At 39.4% G+C, this 22,066-nt stretch overlaps 1 protein-coding gene across 1 annotated transcript in view; it reads right to left on the bottom strand.

The window, feature by feature from the left end:
* The window catches only part of pappa2 (pappalysin 2), a 114,697-nt gene that overhangs the window by 49,759 nt on the left and 42,872 nt on the right, over positions 1–22,066 (bottom strand). Inside the window, exons 12-20 of the mRNA XM_085804087.1 lie at positions 19,222–19,350; positions 19,019–19,104; positions 14,181–14,377; positions 11,030–11,143; positions 8,607–8,742; positions 7,921–8,095; positions 7,343–7,408; positions 7,166–7,262; positions 5,625–5,802 (exon numbers count right to left, since the gene is read on the bottom strand). Coding sequence (XP_085660213.1) covers positions 5,625–5,802; positions 7,166–7,262; positions 7,343–7,408; positions 7,921–8,095; positions 8,607–8,742; positions 11,030–11,143; positions 14,181–14,377; positions 19,019–19,104; positions 19,222–19,350 — 1,178 coding nt within the window. The remainder of the gene's footprint in view (positions 1–5,624; positions 5,803–7,165; positions 7,263–7,342; positions 7,409–7,920; positions 8,096–8,606; positions 8,743–11,029; positions 11,144–14,180; positions 14,378–19,018; positions 19,105–19,221; positions 19,351–22,066) is intronic.

Raw genomic sequence — 22,066 nt, forward strand, 5'->3', positions numbered from 1 at the left:
CTTTTCTTTTTTCTCTCTTGTTCCAATCTTTTTCTTTCTTTCTTTATTTCTTTCTTTCTTTCTTTCTTTCTTTCTACTCCTTTTCTCTTTCTTTGTTTCTACCCCATTACTTTCTTTCTTTCTTTCTTTCTTTCTTTCTTTCTACCGCTCTCTGTATATGTCTCTCTTTCATTTATCCACCCCAATTTCTTTACTTCTTTCTTACTACCCCTCTGTCTCTTTCATTCATTCTCTATTCTCTTTATCTTCTATTATTCTGTTTTTCTTACCTTTTTCTTTCTCTATCTACCCTTCTCTCTGTGTCTTTTTCTTTCTTTCTGTCCTTTTGTTCTTTCTTTCTTTCTTTCTCCATCTACCCTTCCGATTTTCTTTCTTTCCTTCTGTCCTTTTCTTTTTTCTCTCTTCTTTCTTTCTTTCTTTCTTTCTTTCTTTCTTTCTTTCTTTCTTTCTTCAGCTCATTTAGCATTGTTTCAACAATTTCTTCAGCTCATTCAGCATTGCTTACAGCATTCACATCATTTCCATTCTTGGAAATGTTTTTTCTAGTTCTGACTACTTTCCGCCTTCCTACGGACTTAAACTAGTCCTTCATACTTTGTGCGATTTCAACAATTCATATATCAAAACGTGCAGCTTTTTTAAAACTTTATCGGCATTACTTTTCTCTTTTTAACTATTTATACTTTTTAAAATATTTAACTTTTTCTGCAATTTTTTTCCCCATAGGAATGCATTGAAAACGTCTTCAAACTTTTAAAATCTTCTTACTACTTTGAACCTCTAAAACTTCAGCATACTTTCTCCCACAGACTCAATTTGTCTTTTAAATTGTAGACAAACTTTTAATCTATTCACATATTACTCAGCTTATTAATATCTTCAACAGTTTCTGATATGTGGCCGTTTTAAAATCATTAAAATTTTTGACTAAATCCAACTTTATAATGGTTGTGTATTGCGCTTAACGAGCAGGGCTTAGAGTGAGTGAGAAAAGTTTTTGCCCTACAAACATTTAATGCACATCAATGTGCTCAGGAAGGTCTCCTTGCCCCAGTAGTCATGGCCACATTCTGATAAGAGGTACGGTTCTCTTTTACTGGGCTGTTTTGGGAAGCTGCTCCGAGCTCAAATCTCTCTGCTCTGCTCTGTGTGCAGTTGGTCCAGCTGTAGCGGCCAGCTCGTTATCAAAGTCTATAGTGCAGGTGCAGCCTGGCCGCTCGTTAAGATGTTTTTAAACACAGCCCCACACACACACATGATAAACCAGACTGACAGAGGATGTCCACGCACAAACACAGGCATCACACTCACACAGACAGACACACACAGACACTCACACACAGTCACACATGCACAGATACACAAACAGACACAACACAACACTGTTCCACACAGTAAAATGTAAGCATGGTAGTCACCATGGTAACTTCTGAGGGCAGGCTGCCACACAGGTGTAATCAATCAGATCATTAGGGAGGGAGGAGTTCTGTGGCACTTATCAACTATTTTACTTTCTGCACATGTACACGCAGGCAGAGAGACTGTCAGACTCACACATCAGGACACACACACAGGTTTTCAGCTCAAATTCATCAGGCTCTCAATTATTTTATACTTTTGATGTAAACATCTCCAACAATTCATTTTTTTCTCATGAATTTCAGTTCAGACATTTAACCTTTCCACCTCTATAGATAGTAGTGTAATTACAGGTGGAGCCTAGGATATAGGACGCAGCTTTTAACATGTGTCCTTCCTATCTATCTATCTATCTATCTATCTATCTATCTATCTATCTATCTATCTATCTATCTCTTTTTTCAAACCCTCTTTTTTCTCTTTTTCTTTCTTTCTTTCTTTTACTCCTTCATTTGTATTTTACATAACTTCTTTCTATATTTCCCTCTGTATCCATCCATCTACCTCTTTCTATCTATCATCCCCTTCTCTCTTTTTCTTCTTTCTTTCTTTCTTTCTTTCTTTTACCCCATTTCTTTTTACTTATTTGTTTCTTTCTTTCTGTCTTTCTTTCTACTCCTTTTCTCTTTCTTTGTTTCTACCCCATTTCTTTCTTTCTTTCTTTCTTTCTTTCTACCTACCGCTCTCTGTATGACTCTCTCTTTCATTTATCCACCCCAATTTCTTTCCTTCTTTCTTACTACCCCTCTGTCTCTTTCATTCATTCTCTATTCTCTTCATCTTCTATTATTCTGTTTTTCTTACCTTTTTCTTTCTCTATCTACCCTTCTCTTGGTGTCTTTTTCTTTCTTTGTGTCCTTTTGTTCTTTCTTTCTTTCTTTCTTTCTTTCTTTCTTTCTCCATCTACCCTTCCCATTTTCTTTCTTTCCTTCTGTCCTTTTCTTTCTTTCTTTCTTTCTTTCTTTCTACCCCCTTTCTTTCTTTCTTTGTACCGCTCTCTGTATATCTCTCTCTTTCATTTATCCACCCCAATTTCTTTTGTCTTTATCTTCTATTATTCTGTTTTTCTTACCCTTTTCTTTCTCTATCTACTCTTCTCTCTGTGTCTTTTTCTTTCTTTCTGTCCTTTTGTTCTTTCTTTCTTTCTACTCCTTTTCTCTTTCTTTGTTTCTACCCCATTTCTTTCTTTCTTTCTTTCTTTGTACCACTCTCTGTATATCTCTCTCTTTCATTTATCCACCCCAATTTCTTTTCTCTTTATCTTCTATTAATCTGTTTTTCTTACCTTTTTCTTTCTCTATCTACTCTTCTCTCTGTGTCTTTTTCTTTCTTTCTGTCCTTTTGTTCTTTCTTTCTTTCTCCATCTACCCTTCCCATTTTCTTTCTTTCCTTCTGTCCTTTTCTTTCTTTCTTTCTTTCTTTCTTTCTTTCTTTCTTTCTTTCTTTCTTTCTTCAGCTCATTCAGCATTGCTTTCAGCATTCACACCATTTCCATTCTTGGAAATGTTTTTTCTAGTTAATCTATATGGTTGCAAAGAGCCTACTTCTACTACTTGATGATCATTAGATATGAGAAAAGGTTTACTTCCATTTTTACGGTGTGTAAATTAAATTGAAAAATGTACTGGACACGTGCATTAAAGTGAGACTGTGTAACTTTAAGGCAGTGTTCCACCACAACCGCTTGCGGTAATTGAACAGGATAATAGATTACGTTTCATTTCCATTCATTTCCCAAGACTGTTTGTGAGTTAGTTTCATTTATTAGATTTCATTATTAGGCTGCTTAATTGAGAGTGGATGGAAAGGAATCACTTTTGGGAAACAACATAAATCTCCCGGTGTGCCAACTTCCTGTTTTTCTTACAAGCACAAAACCCATGAAATGTTTATCTATGGCAAACTAAAGCATTTTGTGCCAACAGCAGTTGTAGTGGAGAGGAGGAAATAGTAAAGGAAACTGAGTTAGTTATCAGTTACACTAACATACACAGCTATATCTTCAAGAAGTTTTGCAAACATGAGTCAACATGTGGCTACTGATCTTACCAGACCCAGTAAGAAATGGAATTTATTGTCATCTTAAAGGGACAGTTTGTGCAATGTCTCTCTAAATGGGTGTGTTTAAAACTTACATTAAAATGAGTAAATGAAAGACGTACAAGTAGGTCAACATCGTGAATTCATTTCTGTCCAAGTCAACATTCTGCTTTCGTTTCATGGCTGTGTCTTGTACAGTTATGAGGAGAAGGAGACTATGGCTTAACCATCGCCCAGAGCTAATATTTTCTGTGTGTATGGCCCCGCATGAAGCACTAGTGTTGGTATGTCTGGAGAATCATAACACCCAAAAGCTTTCACACTTTTAACAGAGTCTATAAAATGTAATGATTCTTTAACATGGCATCGCATTTTTTATAAGCTAATTAAACATTGCGCTGGTGTTGCGTTTATCGAAATCCATTACAGCTGCACTGGTGTGTACTGAACCTATTCTGTGTGAACTGCACAGTGTGCTTTCACTGCTGAGTGATACATGATGGCCCTCAAACATATTTCACCAAACCAAAAGCCACAAATAGAATTATATCTGTGCAATCTGTATTTAGATCATGGATACATGGTCTTACTGCTGACTCTACCAAGACTTTTGAGAATTCACTGTGGTTTTCCGACCACAAACACAAGTCTGTGGACATCACGCTTGTTCCATCTAATCACTTCAAGAAGCTTCTACTACACTGCGTAACTTATATTACTAAAGGGGGGGTAATGCTTTTTTATGTTTGTGTGTAACTATGAATTTGTGCTTGTGTATGTGCGTGTGGTGGTGGACATACTAATTATGGGGGCTACAGGCAATATTTGTTCTGACCAGTTATGATGCAAATGGTATTTCTTAAAAACACTGTGGACATCTGAGGAGAGCGAAATTGTTCTGTGTGTGCGAATGTGTGTGCACAGGTTTATGTATGTGTGTGTTTGTCTTGAAAAGGGAACAGGAATATGCCATCTAAGTGTTTCTATTGGGCTTCAACATTAATTTCAGTAACTATAACATTTTAAAGGCCATACAGTTGTGTAGCAGTATGAAGAGCAAGCTTCACTGAGAGGAAACATGGTTGTGATTTTGTAAATAGTATTTCTACTGTGCTTTTATTGCAATACTGTCGATTAGTTCCCCTTGTCTTAGCTGTTTTTCAAACTAATAAGCACCGTCTTTAACTATAACAGGAGCTTTTAAAACTGGTATCTAGTTATGAGCTGTAATTGTTTAGAATCAATATTTAATATCTAGTTCATTTTATGGACTGTAGCTAGTGGAAGAATCTCACTGCGCTTTGTTTGTTCACTAAATTAGAACATAATTGTCACCGAGTGGGTATGAGATAGCTACAGCTGTATGTCTTTAAACTGAAAATGGCTCCTGTCACATTTATTGAAATAAGTTTGGTCATTAAGAACAGCAGCTAAATAATATTTGACACTGCACCAGAAAACCATTATTAAGGCTGTGCTCCTTATTTTGACCTGCTTTTCCACAAGAGCCTGATTCATTCACAGAAAGGTTAGCAGCTTCCTATTTTCAAAGTTCCTCTCCACACAACTACCAGGCCGTGTGCCCCACCACCTACAGTACAGTACCACTGCTGCACATGCTATGTTGACAGGTGCAACAGCAGAGGGAATCAAGATAGTAAGAGACGGAAGTATCATCAGAGAGACTTGTCTAGATTCAGGAGTATATTGAGGAGTTTGTTGTGGTACTGTATGAAATTGGCTCATAGGATTCATGTAAATGAAAGAGCCGAGTATATTAAAATTACTGCATCAAGTTTATCAAGACAGTCAATTCATGGTAGAACAGTGAAATATCAGAGACTTGGTTTGAGCCTTTGTCAGACCCAGTCTCTCTTGTGACCAATCATGTGTTTGTGCAGAATCTTTTATTAGTTATTAGTTATATCACCACTGAATCCCTGGCTGAATCTGAGACTGTCATTGGTTGATTGCAGGTCCATGGTGGAAATACTCTTGAAACTAACAAAAATTGTACAAATTTTAATTTTGTTGGTTGGGCCAATTAAAGCAAGTCTAAACGACATCCATTCATGGTCAACAAAGAATGTGTCGACGATAGACCACGCAATCTCATCCAACATCTAATCCCAGAATACAATAGAATAGACAGAGCCCTCCCTTACCTTGTAGAATAGCTGGTGATCCGCAGGTGAATGAACATTGCTTTCCAAAGGTGGTTCCCCAGGGGCAGCTGAATATGGCATGGTAGACATGAGACTGATCAGGCAGGCCACAGTCCACCGGCTGACAGGTGACTACATGATCCCATGAACCGTGAAAACACTCCAGATCCGTCTTTCTCTGAGAGGGGGGGAGAAAAGACAGAAGAGAGATGGGATTTTACACACATCTAAGTTTGTACCTTGACCCATAACATGAGGGAAATTCTGTCTTTGAATCCTGCATCCTTGGACTTCAACAGGCAATGTGAAAGTGAGCAGACAAAACAGTAAATGCTTGGTTTGGTTTCCTCACAGGAGATGTTATTGAGTTATCCTGGTTTTGGGAGGTGAAAGAGGATGCAACCACAAATGCTGAGCAGGGACAAGAAAATAAAAACGTTACAAATGGATGAACAAAGCACTGTAACAAATTACAAACCACTGTAAAGGCTCTTGTCAGTATCTCTCCCAGAGGTCTTGGTGCTGCCTATCTTGATTAAATGTTAAGGGAAGACACTACAGGTGAATAGTGTAAACATTTAAATAACAGATATCACCATGAAACTTCCCAAGTTTATCACTTACATTAAGACAAATATTTTTTGTATTACATGTTTTGTCAAATTTTATGTTTAAATATGTAATTGAGGCAATATCTAATGAAATATGTGCTAATTTACATACCGAAATCTGAACAACAAAGCCCCTTTCAAAATGATATTAAAAAATAAAAATTGTTTTATTTTGTTGACATATTAGAGTCAGACGTTTTTACAGAGGGGATTTTGGATAACTCTTTTTATCACTCTGTAAATGAGAAAATACTGTCACCAGTCCTAAAATCAATCAATCAAATTTGCCATGTTTTTAGGAATAAAATGTTGTATAAATCAGGCTTTGATAGATATATCAACAATCCCCTCTGTAAAAACCTTCAGAATATAGACAGGAATAACACTGGAAGGTTTGGTGTCTCTAGTTCTGCTGAAGTGGAGATTTCAGAGTATGAGGAAAACTAATTTTGAGAAAACGTCCTTTAAAGAATTGTACTGTAAAATTCCATAGACTGTTAATGTAAACCGTACTTTTATGATTGGTTGTGGATACGGAGGAAATTACAACTTTTGGAGCCTACATCACAACAAGCACAGCACAGTAGCTGCTAATGTTTGGTGAATTTAGGAGAAATCTACTGACGAAAGAGACAAATTGAAGTAAAATAAAAAGCTTAATGTGTATTTTCTACCATTTCTTTCAACTTCTCTGAAAGAATAGATGTTAAGGAGGAAAAATAGTCCAAAATCTCAAAATTGATCAGTGCATGAAAAAAACTTGTTTTTGCCTGTAGTGTCTAGTTAACTAAAAATATAACATGCACATTGACAGATGGACTATAACTTAATATTGTATGGTGTTATGACGCAACCCTGTATGGATAGGCAGTATACATAATGGATGAATGTTTTTTAGTTCTGTAACACATAACATGGCATCCACTTTACCTGATTTGGTGGTGTTACCCTGCCATTAAGGACAGTGACACTGTAACCACGGTGACACTGGACTGAGCAGTGAGAGGCCTCCCCTCCTCCTGTACACCTGCAGAGACACACTGGTATTTAGATAGTTGTTTTGTTGTGTTCTCTGACTGCTCCGGGGTTTTAATCCAGAGATCCTACCTGACAGATGCGTGCTCTAGCTGTGGAGGGCTGCAGCTGTCCATCTGACAAGGCTGCCGCAAACAGCTATTGCAGGATGAAGGGGGGAGGGGGAGAGAGGCAGAAAGAGAGGGAAAGGGATGAGCGGCGGGGTGAGACGATGAAAGCAACTAAGAAACCTAAACTGATTACTGTTTCTGTCTCGGATGATTTAAATTAAATCAGATTTTTTTTTTTAAATACACCAAGATTCAAGGAAATTTACCTGTTATGGTAACAGTTTGACCAAAAATGCCTCTGTGTGGATCTCACTAATGCATTACACAGCAATGCCATGCCTAATACTGCCCAGTGCAATGCAATGCAATCAGCATCTGAAACATCTGAAATACTGTATATATTTCTTAGGTTTCCTAGTCTTTTCTCTTTGATTCAAATGGCCCCTGCTTAAATGAAAACATCTGTATTCAGTATTATGACATTATGTGAAGTTTTACGAGCGTCTGGTGTCCCTTTGTCAAACTCAGTATGAAACCGTGTGTGGCAGCATGCGTGTGTTAGGTAGTTAGCTGTGGGAGAGCCCACCCTCTGATGCGCACCCGGTCAGGGCGAAGGTGCTGAAATGACAGGAGGTCCTCAGAGCCACCCCTCCCACTGCCACAGAGGAAGAGGAGAACAGGAGAATGATGGAGGCCGTGAGGAAGAACGGTTGAGAGAGATCGTGGGTTACATTCACCACCAATGGGTTCCGCTGGCATGAGAGGTCATGAGTCCCTAGGTAGACAAGGGGGGGGTTAAAGGAGACATATTATGTCCCTTTTCCACAAATTAAAATAGTTCCCAGGTGTCTTAAAGACATGTCTGTGACATGCGTCAAACATCACAGCTCTTTTCATCCTCTCAAAACAGCCCTGTTCAGAACGGCTGGTTTCAACCACTGCTTGCCCCGCCCCTTCTACTGGTACCAGGTAGGGGTGATGTTATGCAAATTTGAAACCTAGTTACATCATTGGAAGACAACTGAGGGAAGAGCTTGTAAAACCACATGGATTTCAACCTAGGGAGCCTGAACATTACAGATTTTTTTGTCAATTCTCACATTTTTGGGGCCGGAAGGCAAGACAAACACCCAAATATATGTTAAAGAGCCTTCAAAAAGGGATATTTCAGTATATGTCCCCTTTAAGCAGTTCAGCAGCAACTGTTTCTTTTAGTCTCTATCGTTTAACATCTTTTCATTTAGCTTTTGAAATGATCAGATAAAACCTACAGGTATAAAAAGTACCTAGTGAGTGGTTTCTGCCTGTAGTGTCAGTCAGTAAGATGGTGGCTGTTCTGCGACACTGCTTCCCAGACCATGACCCGTCTGAAGCCAAGTACACCATGACAGAGGCTGCCACACCAGGATGGACAAATCCCACCTGGATCAATAGTAAAGGTGGCAACAATTTCAGAAAGAAAAACATACTGTACATTACACACAGAGACAGATATATACATAAAAACAAAGTAGTTTGATATTACAAATTGTAACTTTCCATTAATTATGGTTTGTTTTCAACAGTATACAGGTGGTTACACAAAAGAATTTGCACAGTGGAGGGTGGGAATGGTAGGAATGTATAAACCTGATGTGAATCTCCTTGTGGCCAGTGCAAAGTAGCTAATAACACCCTAGAAGTGTCTAAGTTCAGTGGCCCCGTCATTCAAAGGCTGTCCAATTTCAACTTCTCTTTAAATGCTGCAGAGAAATATGATCTGACAGGTGGGTCTTTCGCAGCCCAACCTATCCCAAGATTAATTGCACACCAGTGATGAAGCAGTTTTGAAACTTAGAATGTGATGAACTAATACAAAACCATGGATAAATAGGAAACCGTCTTAAGACCAGACAGTCTTATCTCAGTGTGGCCTTTACAGTCTGCGTGGTTGATGGGGTCAATGAATTGGAACACAGCTCATGTGTGACTGTCGTAGCACAGGACAGTCTGTAGTCTCCTATGGGAGTCAGAGGGAGTGAGAATGGCAATAACTGTGCATAATAGATGCGAGTCTGCAAGAATGACCATTGACCACGGGAGCAGGAGGTGGCTGCTGTACCATGTCATGGTAACTACCACTGGAATCCAAGTTGACTGTGGCCTCTGTTCTCAGACTGAGGCCTCTGTTCTCTGTTACAGAACTACACCTTTTCACAGCCACCTGCCAGGCCCACACACTGAGAACTTTTCATAATCAAAAGACTGATTTTAAGCGAAGTATCAATTTAAGGAAATGTCAAACACACCTTCTTCCAAATGAAGATATAGGACTTTTGAATGAGATTGGGGCCTTTTAGAGAGCTAGCAGAGATGGATATGACAGAGTAGCTGGGAAACACTTTCCAGATCAATTAAGAAAAGATATATGAGCAAGGGAGGCCTCTCAGAGACAGAAAGAAACCCTTCAAGGAAAAAGAGGTGTTTCAGGGGGAGCTGACAGACATGGGTGATAAAATGAAGGCCTTTCAGACGGTGAAAGAGTTTTTAGGATGAAAGCAGCCCTCCAGAGAGGTTGCAGAGATGTGTCTGATAAAGAGGACGTCCAAAAAAAAAAAAAAAGCAGGGAATGGAAAGATGAGTCATTCAACAAAGAAGTGGAAATGGTGAGAGAGAAAGACAAAAAAAATGAGTATGTGCGAGGAGGGAAAGAGGCAAGTTCCTAACTGTAAAAGACGCTGTAATCCAGAGGATGACAGACAAGGTTGTGAAGCTATAAGTCACATCAACAGCTAGTCTACACGAAGTCTAGACCTGCCCAGTTGATTGTGGGACCTGTGTGTATGGAAAGATTAAATAATAAAAAAAACTACTAAATACAAGAACCAGACACAGGTCTGGAATGGAAAGCCAGATCTGAATGTAATGCAGTATATAAACCAGGATGTGTATGGTGAAGTACTGTTGGCTCGAGGACATTGGAGTCGTAAAGATAAGCAGAATTATGCATATAAAACATTTTAACTGTAATCGTTATTCTTTGTTGACATAGCCTTTGACAAGAAAGCACTTTTAAAGGTTGCTTATTAATCACAAATAAATTACCAACAATGTTACAGTATGTTCAAGAATAATTTTTAAATCATGTTTTTTGTTATCCTGTATTTTTTGGATGCAAAATAAATGACAATTAATAATGTATTCAAGATGCATGAGAGATTTATTTATGATAACATTTTTATTATTCCTTCAGATGCCAGTATTTTAATAACTCTTGAACCTTTAAAGTCTTTAATTATGAATTATGAGTGAATTATATAACACTTGTCCTTCCACTATTAGTAAACTTGTAATGATCATTGTTGAGAGATTTCGATGATTAGCGCCCTTACAGTCAAACTATGGAATGAGTATAATGTTAGTCATGACTTGGTAATCATCTACAGATCATTACAACTCATAATTCACAACTGAAAAATGACTAATATCGTAAGAAAATGCATTGTATGAACAATGTAATTGTTAGTAAGTGAGGAATGTGTGCATGTGTGGAGGTCTGAGCCAGCAGTCTGTTTGAGAGGCCCTTCAACCCCATTAAAAAAGTATTGGAAAGTGCTGGAAGCTGTTGAAGAGTAGCCACCCACAGTCACTGAGTGGAGGGGAGAACACATACAGTATGTGCAAAGACACACAAAGACACACACACACACACACACACACACACACATACCTTCAGCCAGAATGAATGTTCCAGGTCATTGTTTGTGTCAGATCGAGCCGTGCAAGGGAACCAGGCGTCACTGGGCAATTTCTCACTCATGTCCAGGTGCTGGTACCTGCAGAGCTTCACACAGAAAACAACATAACGCTGAGTGTGTAACAAGAATTATAAAACGGAAAGGTGAAATCCGGCGATCTGATTGGTTGTTAACCGTGGTATATTCAGCATATACCACGCTCGGCGCTTCGCGTCGGGCCGAACAACGCCCCTTAGCCGTGGTATAATGAGCATATACCACGGCCTGTCGTGATATATTGCTTAAATAATCACCAGTTAAAAACTCATCTATACAGAAAAGCCTTTAATTGTTAGGAGTTTTTACCCACTGCCGATTTATTGTACATATCTAAACTACTGTATATTGTGTTTAAGTTCCAAATGCGTTTTATACTGATTGTGTGATTGAATGTCTTTTTTAATGTGAAGCACTCTGTGTACGCGTACTATGATGGGTGCTATATAAATAAAGTTTTACCTACTTACTTAATTTATAGTATTACTGGCAGATGACCCAACTTTATTGTTTGAAACGTATTTCATTTATTGTGAAAACTTTTAATTTCATTGTAATGCGATACTTGATAAAAAATTAAAAAAAACTTGATGAAAAAACTCAACAGTACCATCATTGTCGCATCCTGAAAAACTACAAGCGAATGAACTGGGAAAACACTGATTCTGTACTTCTTCATGGTCAAGCTCCCCCACCACTACAAGATTTTGTTCAAGAAAACTCAAACAGATCCACCAGAGCAGGCTCTAGGATGTAAAGTACCATTCAGGAAAAGCACATTTGGTCAAGCAACATTCTCCTATCATGCATCTAAAACTTGGAACCTTTTACCGTGCACGACATGAACTACCAACCATCACATCATCATCCAAACATCTTAAAGGTTGTTGTTGAGTAATGAAAGGTTTACATACTGCATCTTACAGATTTTGTACTAGTTTCATACATTCTATGTGACTATTCTGAGCCTCTGATAGTGAAGTAGTTCTGACTTAATTCATGACATTCATGATTCATGATTTGTTTTGTTTATTCCACCTTTCCTCATGTGGGCACTGAAGTATGAACAATCCCAGAAGGTTTGCCAGTTCTGACGTGCTGTAACCAGTGTGTCTGACACCATTAGTCCTCCCTTGATAAAAAAGTGACCTAAATCATTCTCTGCTCAGTCAAGTAGCACTTACTCAATTCTGCATCATTTGTATGTGGCCTACCGTGCGAGGGAGTAAGGCTGACGTGAGCACGTTTCTAAAACTCTGACATAATATGGAACCTGGGCAATGGTGGACCTGAGGGACCTCATATGATTGCAGAAATTTTATGGGAGATGTCAGAGTGAAAAATTATTGATATGTTTTGTACCAAAGTTGTAAAAAGGAAGAAGGGAACTACGCTGTATTCAAAGTTGCTGTGCTGTCATCCAAAGTTCTGCCAAAATCTCCTCCAAAGTTATGTGCGGAGCCCCTCCTCTACCAGGGCCTGCACAGTTTTTCAGCCATCCGTCTAGCAACACAGAAATGCTTTAATATTTATCAATGATGCACAAAGTCATTATAGGCCTGTGATCCAGCTCTTTCATGTAATTCACTGTGACCATAAGAGCGCCTTTGCCCATTCTTGTTATTTTTGCCTTGAATAAAAACAAGGTTCTTCTCAGAAATTCTTATGACCCAGCCATCATTCAGATGATAGAATGAAGTAGCCAACGGAAAGGACCCTTGAGGCTACATCCACACTACTGCATATTATGTGTATGCGTGCAGTATCCCTGCAGTTGGTTAGTTAGAAAATACTACAAAGCAGGGACAGCAATAACATCTGTAGCATTAATACACAGATTTACACAGTGTAACAGCTACTTGCAATCAAAAGTCAGTGGCACATGTAATTAGTTGCTCTCATCGCTTTCTCCACTGATAGTTCAGGGTGATAAGATCCAACTAGGGACCAACTGTATCGGTCTGCCTCAGTGTCTCCAAAAGTATTTGTTTTTGTGGTTTGAAATCTAATAGTGTGGATGGCAGATGGAAATGTAAATGAAAGAGATGCATGAGGTCAATACAAAGTCAGTCACCGACAAAAGGAGCAGAGGCGTTTGCTTTCTGCTATGAAAAGATCCAGCGCAGTCTGCCAGATATTTGACCTGTGGAATGTCAGACTCACCGCTGTGACTGACTAAGAAGTAACTGTATCTGACAGAAACATTGATTTGAAGGCAAAGATTGTTGCAATACAGCTTCCAGACACAAGTGGCAGCATTGGCAACGCTATAGCTGAGTGAAATTGCAGGGAGTTAGTGAGGAATAAATTGTGAGTCAGTTGTTATCTTGAATTTTACATGTACCTTGTTGGTTCTCGGTTGGTTCTAATTCACTGCCCAGAAAGAAAGTTCACCATAAATCACATGAGTTTAGTTTTTTAAATATTATTTCATTAGCATCAAATGCCTGAAAGGACACTTCACTTGAGGAGAAAGACAGAACCACAGTATGTACAAAAGTATGATGTTCCCTAATCAATAACTGCAACAGAACCTTTCTTTCTCCTTGTCTATAAGTAGAAGATGTAATGTAGGGATGTAATTAGATGGAGGTAGAATATTATAAGAGACATATTTCATTTATCCTTCAAGATCAGGATATCGTCTTCTGTGCAGATTTAGCTGATTGGTCCAGAATTGGAGAATTTATGTGGACAGAAAAAGTGCAGAGATCAAGTAAGCTGAGCATCTAAGAGTAGTTGACTCAAAGGCAGTTGGACTTGGCTGTAGATACATCACCTTTCATCCAAGAGGGTTCATCAGTTCTGAATGGTTGGGAGACCCAGGTATTTAACCTCTGGGTCTCTGCAAAGGCCAAATACCAGGGTCTCCCCACAAGTCTACAACCAATCCAACTGCCCTTCGCATAACTCCTTTTGGCGAGTCATGACCTGGATGACTGAGAATCTTCTTAGACATCTCAAGTGAGTTGGACTGTTTTAGAAATGTAGCCAGAGTTGTCCGAGTTGAGGATTTCATCAATGGCCTCCAAAAGGAGTTGATTATAATCTGGATCTTGTAGTTTGTACTTTATACCTCAGTAATACCTTGGTGAGTGATGGCTCCCCGGTGGCAGCGTGGGCGGGGCAGTTGCTGGGGTCCTGATGAGAGGCAGTGGCAGTGGATGCCCACTGGTCCGTGTAGCCCAGGGGTGTGAAGTAGCCGCAGTCCTGAACACTGGAGCCGCGCTCAAACTCCTCACATACACCATCACCATCGAAAACATAACACTGGCTGGGTTCACCTTGGGAGATGGAGACGAGAATGAGAGAGGAGGATTTATGAAAGAATATAAAGCCTGGTTTCTTAATCTGGCAGGGTATACTCTCATCCCCCACTGTTAGACTCCCATCCAAATCTATTTGTCAGTGAACCAAACCTGAGCAAATCTACTCTGTATTTTCGTTGGCCACTTTTAATGTTAGCCACGTCAACTCAGCCGTATCTGACTGTCTGTGCTGTCAACAGACTGTAAATTATGAAGAGAAATGAACTTTGACTTCAATTAATTATTTCAGATCACGATAGTTCTGTAATGTTATTAGGCGGCGGGAGAACCAACCGTGTCACCTGATCAATCAGTTTGATCTCATAATCAGCTCCGTGGCTCGTAGGTATCTATGTCACCAGCTAACAACAGCAGCAGTATGTGTTACAAAGAACTGTCAGCGCAATGTTCAAAAGTTCTTCCAGGTCTGGTAGATATTGTTTTTCCTATTATTGTGTCTACTAATAAATTTAGATTTTTGTTTTTCGACCAAGCGAAAATCCAGTAACATCAAGCAACAGGAAAACAAAACAAAGTCGCTCAAACCTGCCTATGACAGCTGAACTCTTGATCTACTGCAGCAGTATGAACTTATTTTTGAGGTATTTTGTCAGCTGACAATGGCGAATGACAGGAAATTAGGGCTGCTTTGTCTTAGTCAACGCAGATCTTCAAAGACAAAAATGAAATTAATCTGCCGAGAAAGAATACTGGCATTATGGTATTTTTAGGGTTTTAAAATTAATTCTAAAATGTCATTTCAACAAGTTTTTACAACTGAATTAAAATAGTTTTTCATTGGTATGTACAGGGGGTTGACCTACGTAAAAGCTCCACAGCTCAACTGTGAAAACTCGTTTTTGGACTTTGGACTTGCTATTTTCTATTAGTGGATAGAGTTTGACACAGCTTTGAAACTTCTCAAAAAAATTAAAAATAAATTCTAGGTGGTTTCTTTTCAGGCCACTACTTTCAAAATAGAACTTTCTCAATCAAATCCAATGCATGTTTTGGGTTCATTTTATGTAAAATATCTAGCTGCAAGGTTCTTGTTTTATCTCTTTAGCTCCATGGGAAGACCTCAAGGATGCTTTAAGGTTTTGGTAAAACCTTTGCGCTAAAGAACTTTTCTCAATATGTAATTGATGTTAGTTGGAGGAAAAGGTCGGCTTCTATGCTCCCTATAACAAGGTTATAGCAGCTATGATCAGTATAGTATGAACAATACAGTAAGGGTCTTGACATAATGTACTGCAGCGGTTTATCACAAAAAGAGTGGGAAACATAAGCTGAACAACAGCTTGTAAAGCAGCAGCTATTCATAAAAAGGGCGGAAAACACTTCAGAAGTTTGGCCTCATTAAAATCTGGACAGCTGCAGAAGTTAGGCAGACATAGCCGTGTCAGAGAGTCAGTGCAGCGCAATTGGCTTCAATTAGCTGATGGAAACATGTTTCTGATAAAAAGCAAATTAGGCCTAGACAATTCTACACCATATTGTCATCCTGAGTTCATTTGGCAATACTAGATTAAGTGAACTCACCAAACACCCCACCCCTGCTTTGACAACACCTGTGAAAATGATTAAGTCTTTTTAATTCCAAGTCTTTTTTCAACTTCGTTTTAAGCATTACAAAAGAGGACTGATTGACAGTCTTTGACTTGACTTAACTATTAGGACCATCTGTTTTTTATTAGGTCTGCATGCTGTAACCAGATTGTGCAATTTAACCTTCATTTAATCAGGCAGTAAAAAAAATTAAATTAAAAATCTGTATAATCTATAAAAAAAAACTACCTGAAAGCAGTATTTCATTACAACCATAACAAATGCAACTTGTCCATGGCTTTGTCCGTGACAAGATGACTGTAAAAGCAGTTGGTGTCATAACAGCACAACTATAGTAACTTACATAAGCCCAGCAAAACAAGAGCAAAACCGTTCGGCATAGCAGGAGTTAACTGGGTCAAGCAAATGTGGCAAGAATACCTAAACAAATATTCTGCCTATGACTAAGAAGTACAACTGAATAATTGGTTTTAAGAGTTGCAATTTGTAAAGACCTGTTTTTGCCAAATTGTTTTCCTTCCTAGTCATGATGTCTTTTATTGTAAAACAAGAGATGTAATAGCTTCAGTCACGGCATGGCTAGCCCTGGTGGGAGACAGGGGGGTTGTGTGTGTGTGTTTGCGTGTGTGTGCTGGGGGGACTTGTTTCCCCCTGATAAATAAATTGACTAGATTATGGAAATTTTAGCCCTGTAATAAGCTCTTGTAACACCACACATCACATGAATAACTACCATCCAGCTGCTGGTGGAAACCACACATGGCCTAAAAAGGAAGTGACTAACATAGTGTCTCTTTTCAACTGACCTGACACATCTTGTTAGGGATACTATGGAATATTCATGAAATCACCCCCCAAAAAAGTTGGACATTATAAAAAGCCACACTTATTCAACTTAGCTTCTGGCGACTGAGGAGCATTTGGGCAAACATTCCTTTATATGGAGGATGAATTTTAAGGCTGTGGAGGAACACCACATACCACAACAGTGGAGCTGATTCCTTGTGTCAATGTGGCTAATGCCTGCTCTCATCTGGTCCAAGTCTTTCAATGGGAAACAGAGCCACTTGGAGACACATGGACGTGTTAGCGCCAAGCCTCCGATGTGTGTGAGGCTAACAGCGCCGCCATCGCAGCATAATGCAATATTCAGTGTGTGTTAATATACATGAGTAAATGGCTAATTATGCGACATTATGAAATCATGCATGAGGTTTGTGTTCTCAGTGGTCTCTGTCTGGCTTCACCGCATCGCATTTTTGAATGTTTACCTAATATTAAGGTCAAAAAAACACATGTTGACAGAGGCAGAGTCCTCCGCCATCTGCTTACAATGCCATATTTTGGGTAAACTCCCTTCCATGTTGTGCCGTGAGGCTTTTGTTGTGGCCTGCCTGCATGCTTCAGACTGGGCAAGGGTGCAGACACAAAGTATTGTTGTCCTGTGGTGGAATCACAGACGATGGGTGCTCTCTCTGTGGCTTCTTTGTTTGTCTTCAGACATGTTATGCTGCATGGTTTTGGTACTTTTTACTGCCTCCTAAACCACCTATTCCAGGGTTAGCTGATGGATAAAAGGCTATATAGGACGCAATTTTGCAAAGAACTATGTTTTTGATATTTTGCAATCACATCTGTAGCACATAGCAGTTATTACTATACATAGTGGGCGAGTGGACAGTTAAATCCAGAAGAAGACCTTCCAACTGTATCTCTCAGCAATGATCCAGCAACAGTACCAGCACATTACTGTATTACTCTGCTTTTTTGCTAACAAAAACAAATCATAGAAAATATTAAAATCTGAAGGTCATATGTTAAGGAGTCTGACAGCCTTAACAAGTGAATCTTTTGCAGTCTTGAACACCCACCAAGCTGCTCTGTGTCTGCCATGTGACTCACTGCACAACAAATTAACTGTTAATGTCTCTTGTCTCACCATAAATCTTTGGTTGTTTATTCTATGAACAAATCATGCATTCTAGTCTAAACCTCACTAAAGTTAACCTGGCCTAAACCCTGACCACACTTGCTCTTACAAAAACGCCCCCATCTCCCCCTGCATGATTTGATTCTGGCGGTCAGAAACACAAGGTGGCCTCCAATCACTTAAGTGTGGGGTCATTGTATAACAATTGTCAGAAGCAAAGGCTTTTACAGCTGGTTATGATCTCTCTCAGTGAGGAGAGCTGGCCAATTGTTACAGATGTGATTTGATAATACTAGACTCATTACTTACTTTAGATAAAGCATATCAATGAAAAAAAAAAAAATGGCAGCAGTGTCTAGAACACAACAACTTGTGAGCTGATTTCTGCTCAGAGTGTCCACTTTAAAACCACAACACACTCTTTGATAAAAAATCACTGAACTCCATTTATCAATTTTCCCAGGATTGTATCGGTTCCTTGAAATCCTAGGAAGGCCAAAGCCCTTTTAATAAAGGAAACATGCCTGACATATGTTTTGAGACTGAGCAGTGTACTTTACTGCTGAAAAGTGTTTTTCTGGTGTTTCTCTGCCAGCCTGATGTCAAAATGTTTCAGGTCTCTAAACAAGACTTGTGACTTAGCGAACCAAAAACTCACTTTTTACCCCTCAGCTCATCTGTTTTCTCTTATGTTGCTGTGATGTTACATTAATGGTTTGTGGAATCAGTTCAAGCCAGAAGCTTTCATGTCTTGTAAATTAACTTTGATTGGCTTGATTTGTTTTTTTCTAAGTGCTGCTGCTTGCACAAATGATAGAACTCTGGCTATTAAGTCACTTCTCTTTCGCCTTAAAAGTTCATATGGTATGTGTCTTTTACATTAAAGAGTGCAGAGTTTGTGTTGCTATCATTTTGAAAGCTCGACATGTTTTCAGCCTTTTCCTGTGTTTTATGTAAAGTTTTGATCCATTATAAGATATATTTGTGGTTTTAATGACCAAAAACATCTCAATGTAGGTAGATCTCCTCAAAGCGAAGATCAAAGGCTCTTCCAGAAAATCCCATTATTCAGTCACACAGAAAACATTCAAACAAACATTCAAAATGAACTAACTTACCGTGACAGTTGAAGCCCGTCTCCTTGAGACATTTCTTAGAGCAGCCATCTCCATCCAGCAGATTGCTGTCATCACACTCCTCTGTCCTAAAGAAAGAAGATCACAATCAATCACTTGCAATTCCAATATAGTCTCCATTCCCATCATATAATTAGTCACCATTATTAATAGTCTTGTTGATGCATTCACAAAAATGCACCGACCCCTGTATGCGGCCATCTCCGCAGTAGGACTGCCCATGGGTGTAGAGGAGAGGTGGGGAGGGGTCGCTGAGGAGACCGTCTGCTTCCACCTGGATCGTGTACTTGTACTCAACTCCCTGAGTTACAGAGCTGGGGAGAGGAGAGGACAAAAAAGGATTTCGTGAGTGCAAAACATTGCTTTGTTTTTGGCATAATAAATAAAATTATTAAACAGCAGTCCAAAGTTTGTTATGTTCTTAAAAGGAGCAATAAGCACAATTTTTTTTACTGCTTCATAGTACAAACTGATCATATAACCTTTACAAGGCTGTTGATCAATACAAGTGACTCATTCAAAACTTAGGAATAATTAGTGAGGTTGTCCGTGCCAGTGTGGTTAACAATTACCTAATTCTCTTGCTTACTTTGTCCTTTGTGCTGAGGAAGCTTTGTATTTACCATTTGCCACAACATCAGTGCTACATTAGTCCTGATGGATTCTACACACAGCAGCTCTTGGGACTGCAACAACAACAAAAGTGGAACTTGTAGTTACAGTGGCTTCTATCTGTAACCTTGCAATTTCCAGTGACCTTAGAGCCCAACAGCAGGAAGTGTGTGTAACAATACCTGTGCTCCAGTGTCAGGACTATCGATCTGTTTCGGTGGACTCTGTCTATAAAAAGAGCCCTTGTCCCTGTTTTTCAGGCACAGAGCTTCTGCCTCTCTATCTGCCTGGTACACAAACCAGCTCAGCATCTAAGGTGTGTCAAGTTTCTCCAGACTCCACAAATTTCCCTTTATTAATTATGGATCAGAAAGCTCCCCCCTCCCCTATTTATCTGTACTGTATCTATATTTGTCAAATTGTCCAACCATCTGCCATCATTCTTTTCCTCTCTCGGAGGCAGAGCCGGTTCAGACCTCCATGGGGCCCTAGGCAAAATTCTGCTAAGGGGCCTAACTGAACCCCAAAAACTTTCAACAGTCGCACCTGACACCCAGTGTTTCCACTTATCCCCCTTTAAACATATTGCACTGTTGGTCTAACTAAGAATAAATTCAGAACAAATCAAACTAAATGTGTAAACAAACAATCATACAGTCTTACATGTTGGGCATGCATGTTAATGTTTGAAATAACTCACGATTAAATAAAACTAAAATATAGATAAGGCTACTATTAATTCAGCTCCATCAAATTGGCTGCACTTGTTTTACTTTAATATACTTCAAATGTAGGTAATTATGTATATTATTATTTATTATATATATATTTTTTAGCACCATTGTCACAATATTTCACAAGTTTTGTTTAATTCACTAAGATATCTGCATCTATATTTGTCTGTATCCAAGCAACAAAATTAAATCTTAGTCAATATTTATCCATTACTTTCCATTTTGTGTAAGTGCAGTTGTAACTACACTACAACTAAAATCATAGAAGCCAGCAAGACGCACACAGAGACCGGGGTTCACCCAGGGCTCAGCGCTCTGTTAATGTAGGTCAAACACGGACTAGTCCTTCCCACTCTCCCACCCGGAGAGGAGAGTTACCTGACTGCTGTTCCCGCAGGTCATTGTCAGCTGTTTCTTCCCCCTTAATTCCCTGAGGGATAACTCTGCTTCATCGTGGCGTGCTAAACGCTGTCTTGCTAGGAATCCGGTAGGCCAACACGTGCGCAACGGACGGTCACGTCGTCAGGTTTTGTTTTGTTTTTTCACGGGGCCTCTATTATTTTGCGGGGCCCTACGCAACGTGCGTAGTGTGCGTATTGGGTGAACCGGTACTGCTCGGAGGGCACTGGCTCCTTGAGTGTGTTCATATGGAAGTACGTTTGGTCTTTTTCCCTTTGTCTCGATGTATTTTGTACTTCCACTTCCTCCCTCCATGTCTAATTTCCTCTTAAACTATAAGCAGTGCACTTCTTTAATGTTGCTGGCCCCAAATTGATAAGATGGTATCACACGCACTACTGCCAACAAGCAAAGGTTCTGTGGAATTTTACTGCTGTAAAATCTCTTTCATGGCTGTAAATTCCTTACCTTTTCTCCTCAACAAAGGAAACCTTTGAAGAGACTCTTAAATATCTCCCTCATCTGAAGAGAAATTAAACCTGAAGTATCACACTTGAGTAGAAACCCCAAGGTGCAACCAATCCCTGCAGTATACTCCACACTGTGCCCACTCAAGAAATAAAAAATGTGTCTGCAGCAAAACAGCACAAAGTAATATATTAAAGGGTAGTTCAACATTTTGGCAAATTAGCCCATTGCCATAATCCCTCTCGTTTTAGTGGTAGGTTTGTTACCTTTAATTGTCGGTGCAAGCAAGCGGTGTTAGAATGGCGGAGAAGCGCTGTGAGCTGCTCAGAGCTACGCTACGGAGGCTAATGGGATTTCTTGGTTTCCCTCATCAAACTCATCAAATACACATTCCAACAACTCCAAAATGCTCTCATGGACAAGTTGTGACCTGCACATTCACCACGCTATGAGATAATAACGGAACGTTACGAGACAGAGTTGTTTTTGAGGTAGATTCATGCAAAACCGCTGATGCGCGTTTCCGTCGGGGGCAATTTTTCGGTATTTCATGAGGGAAACCAAGAAATTCCATTAGCCTCCATAGTGTAGCTCTGGGCAGCTCACGGCTCTGCTCCGCCGTTCTAAAAATAGCTTGCACCGACAAATACAGTAAAGGTAACAAACCTACTCCTAAAACTATAGGGATTATGGCAATGGGCTAATTTGCCAAAATGTTGAACTATCCCTTTAAAGCCCAGTGACAAGCTAGTTTCTACAAAATTCGTGTGTATATAATAAGTGAAAAAAATGATCTGTTCTCTCCTTCACAGACCTG

The sequence above is a fragment of the Trachurus japonicus genome, chromosome 17 (genome assembly GCF_045865225.1).
Source record: "Trachurus japonicus isolate A0001 chromosome 17, Traja_1.0".
In the NCBI taxonomy this organism is placed as follows: Eukaryota; Metazoa; Chordata; class Actinopteri; order Carangiformes; family Carangidae; genus Trachurus; species Trachurus japonicus.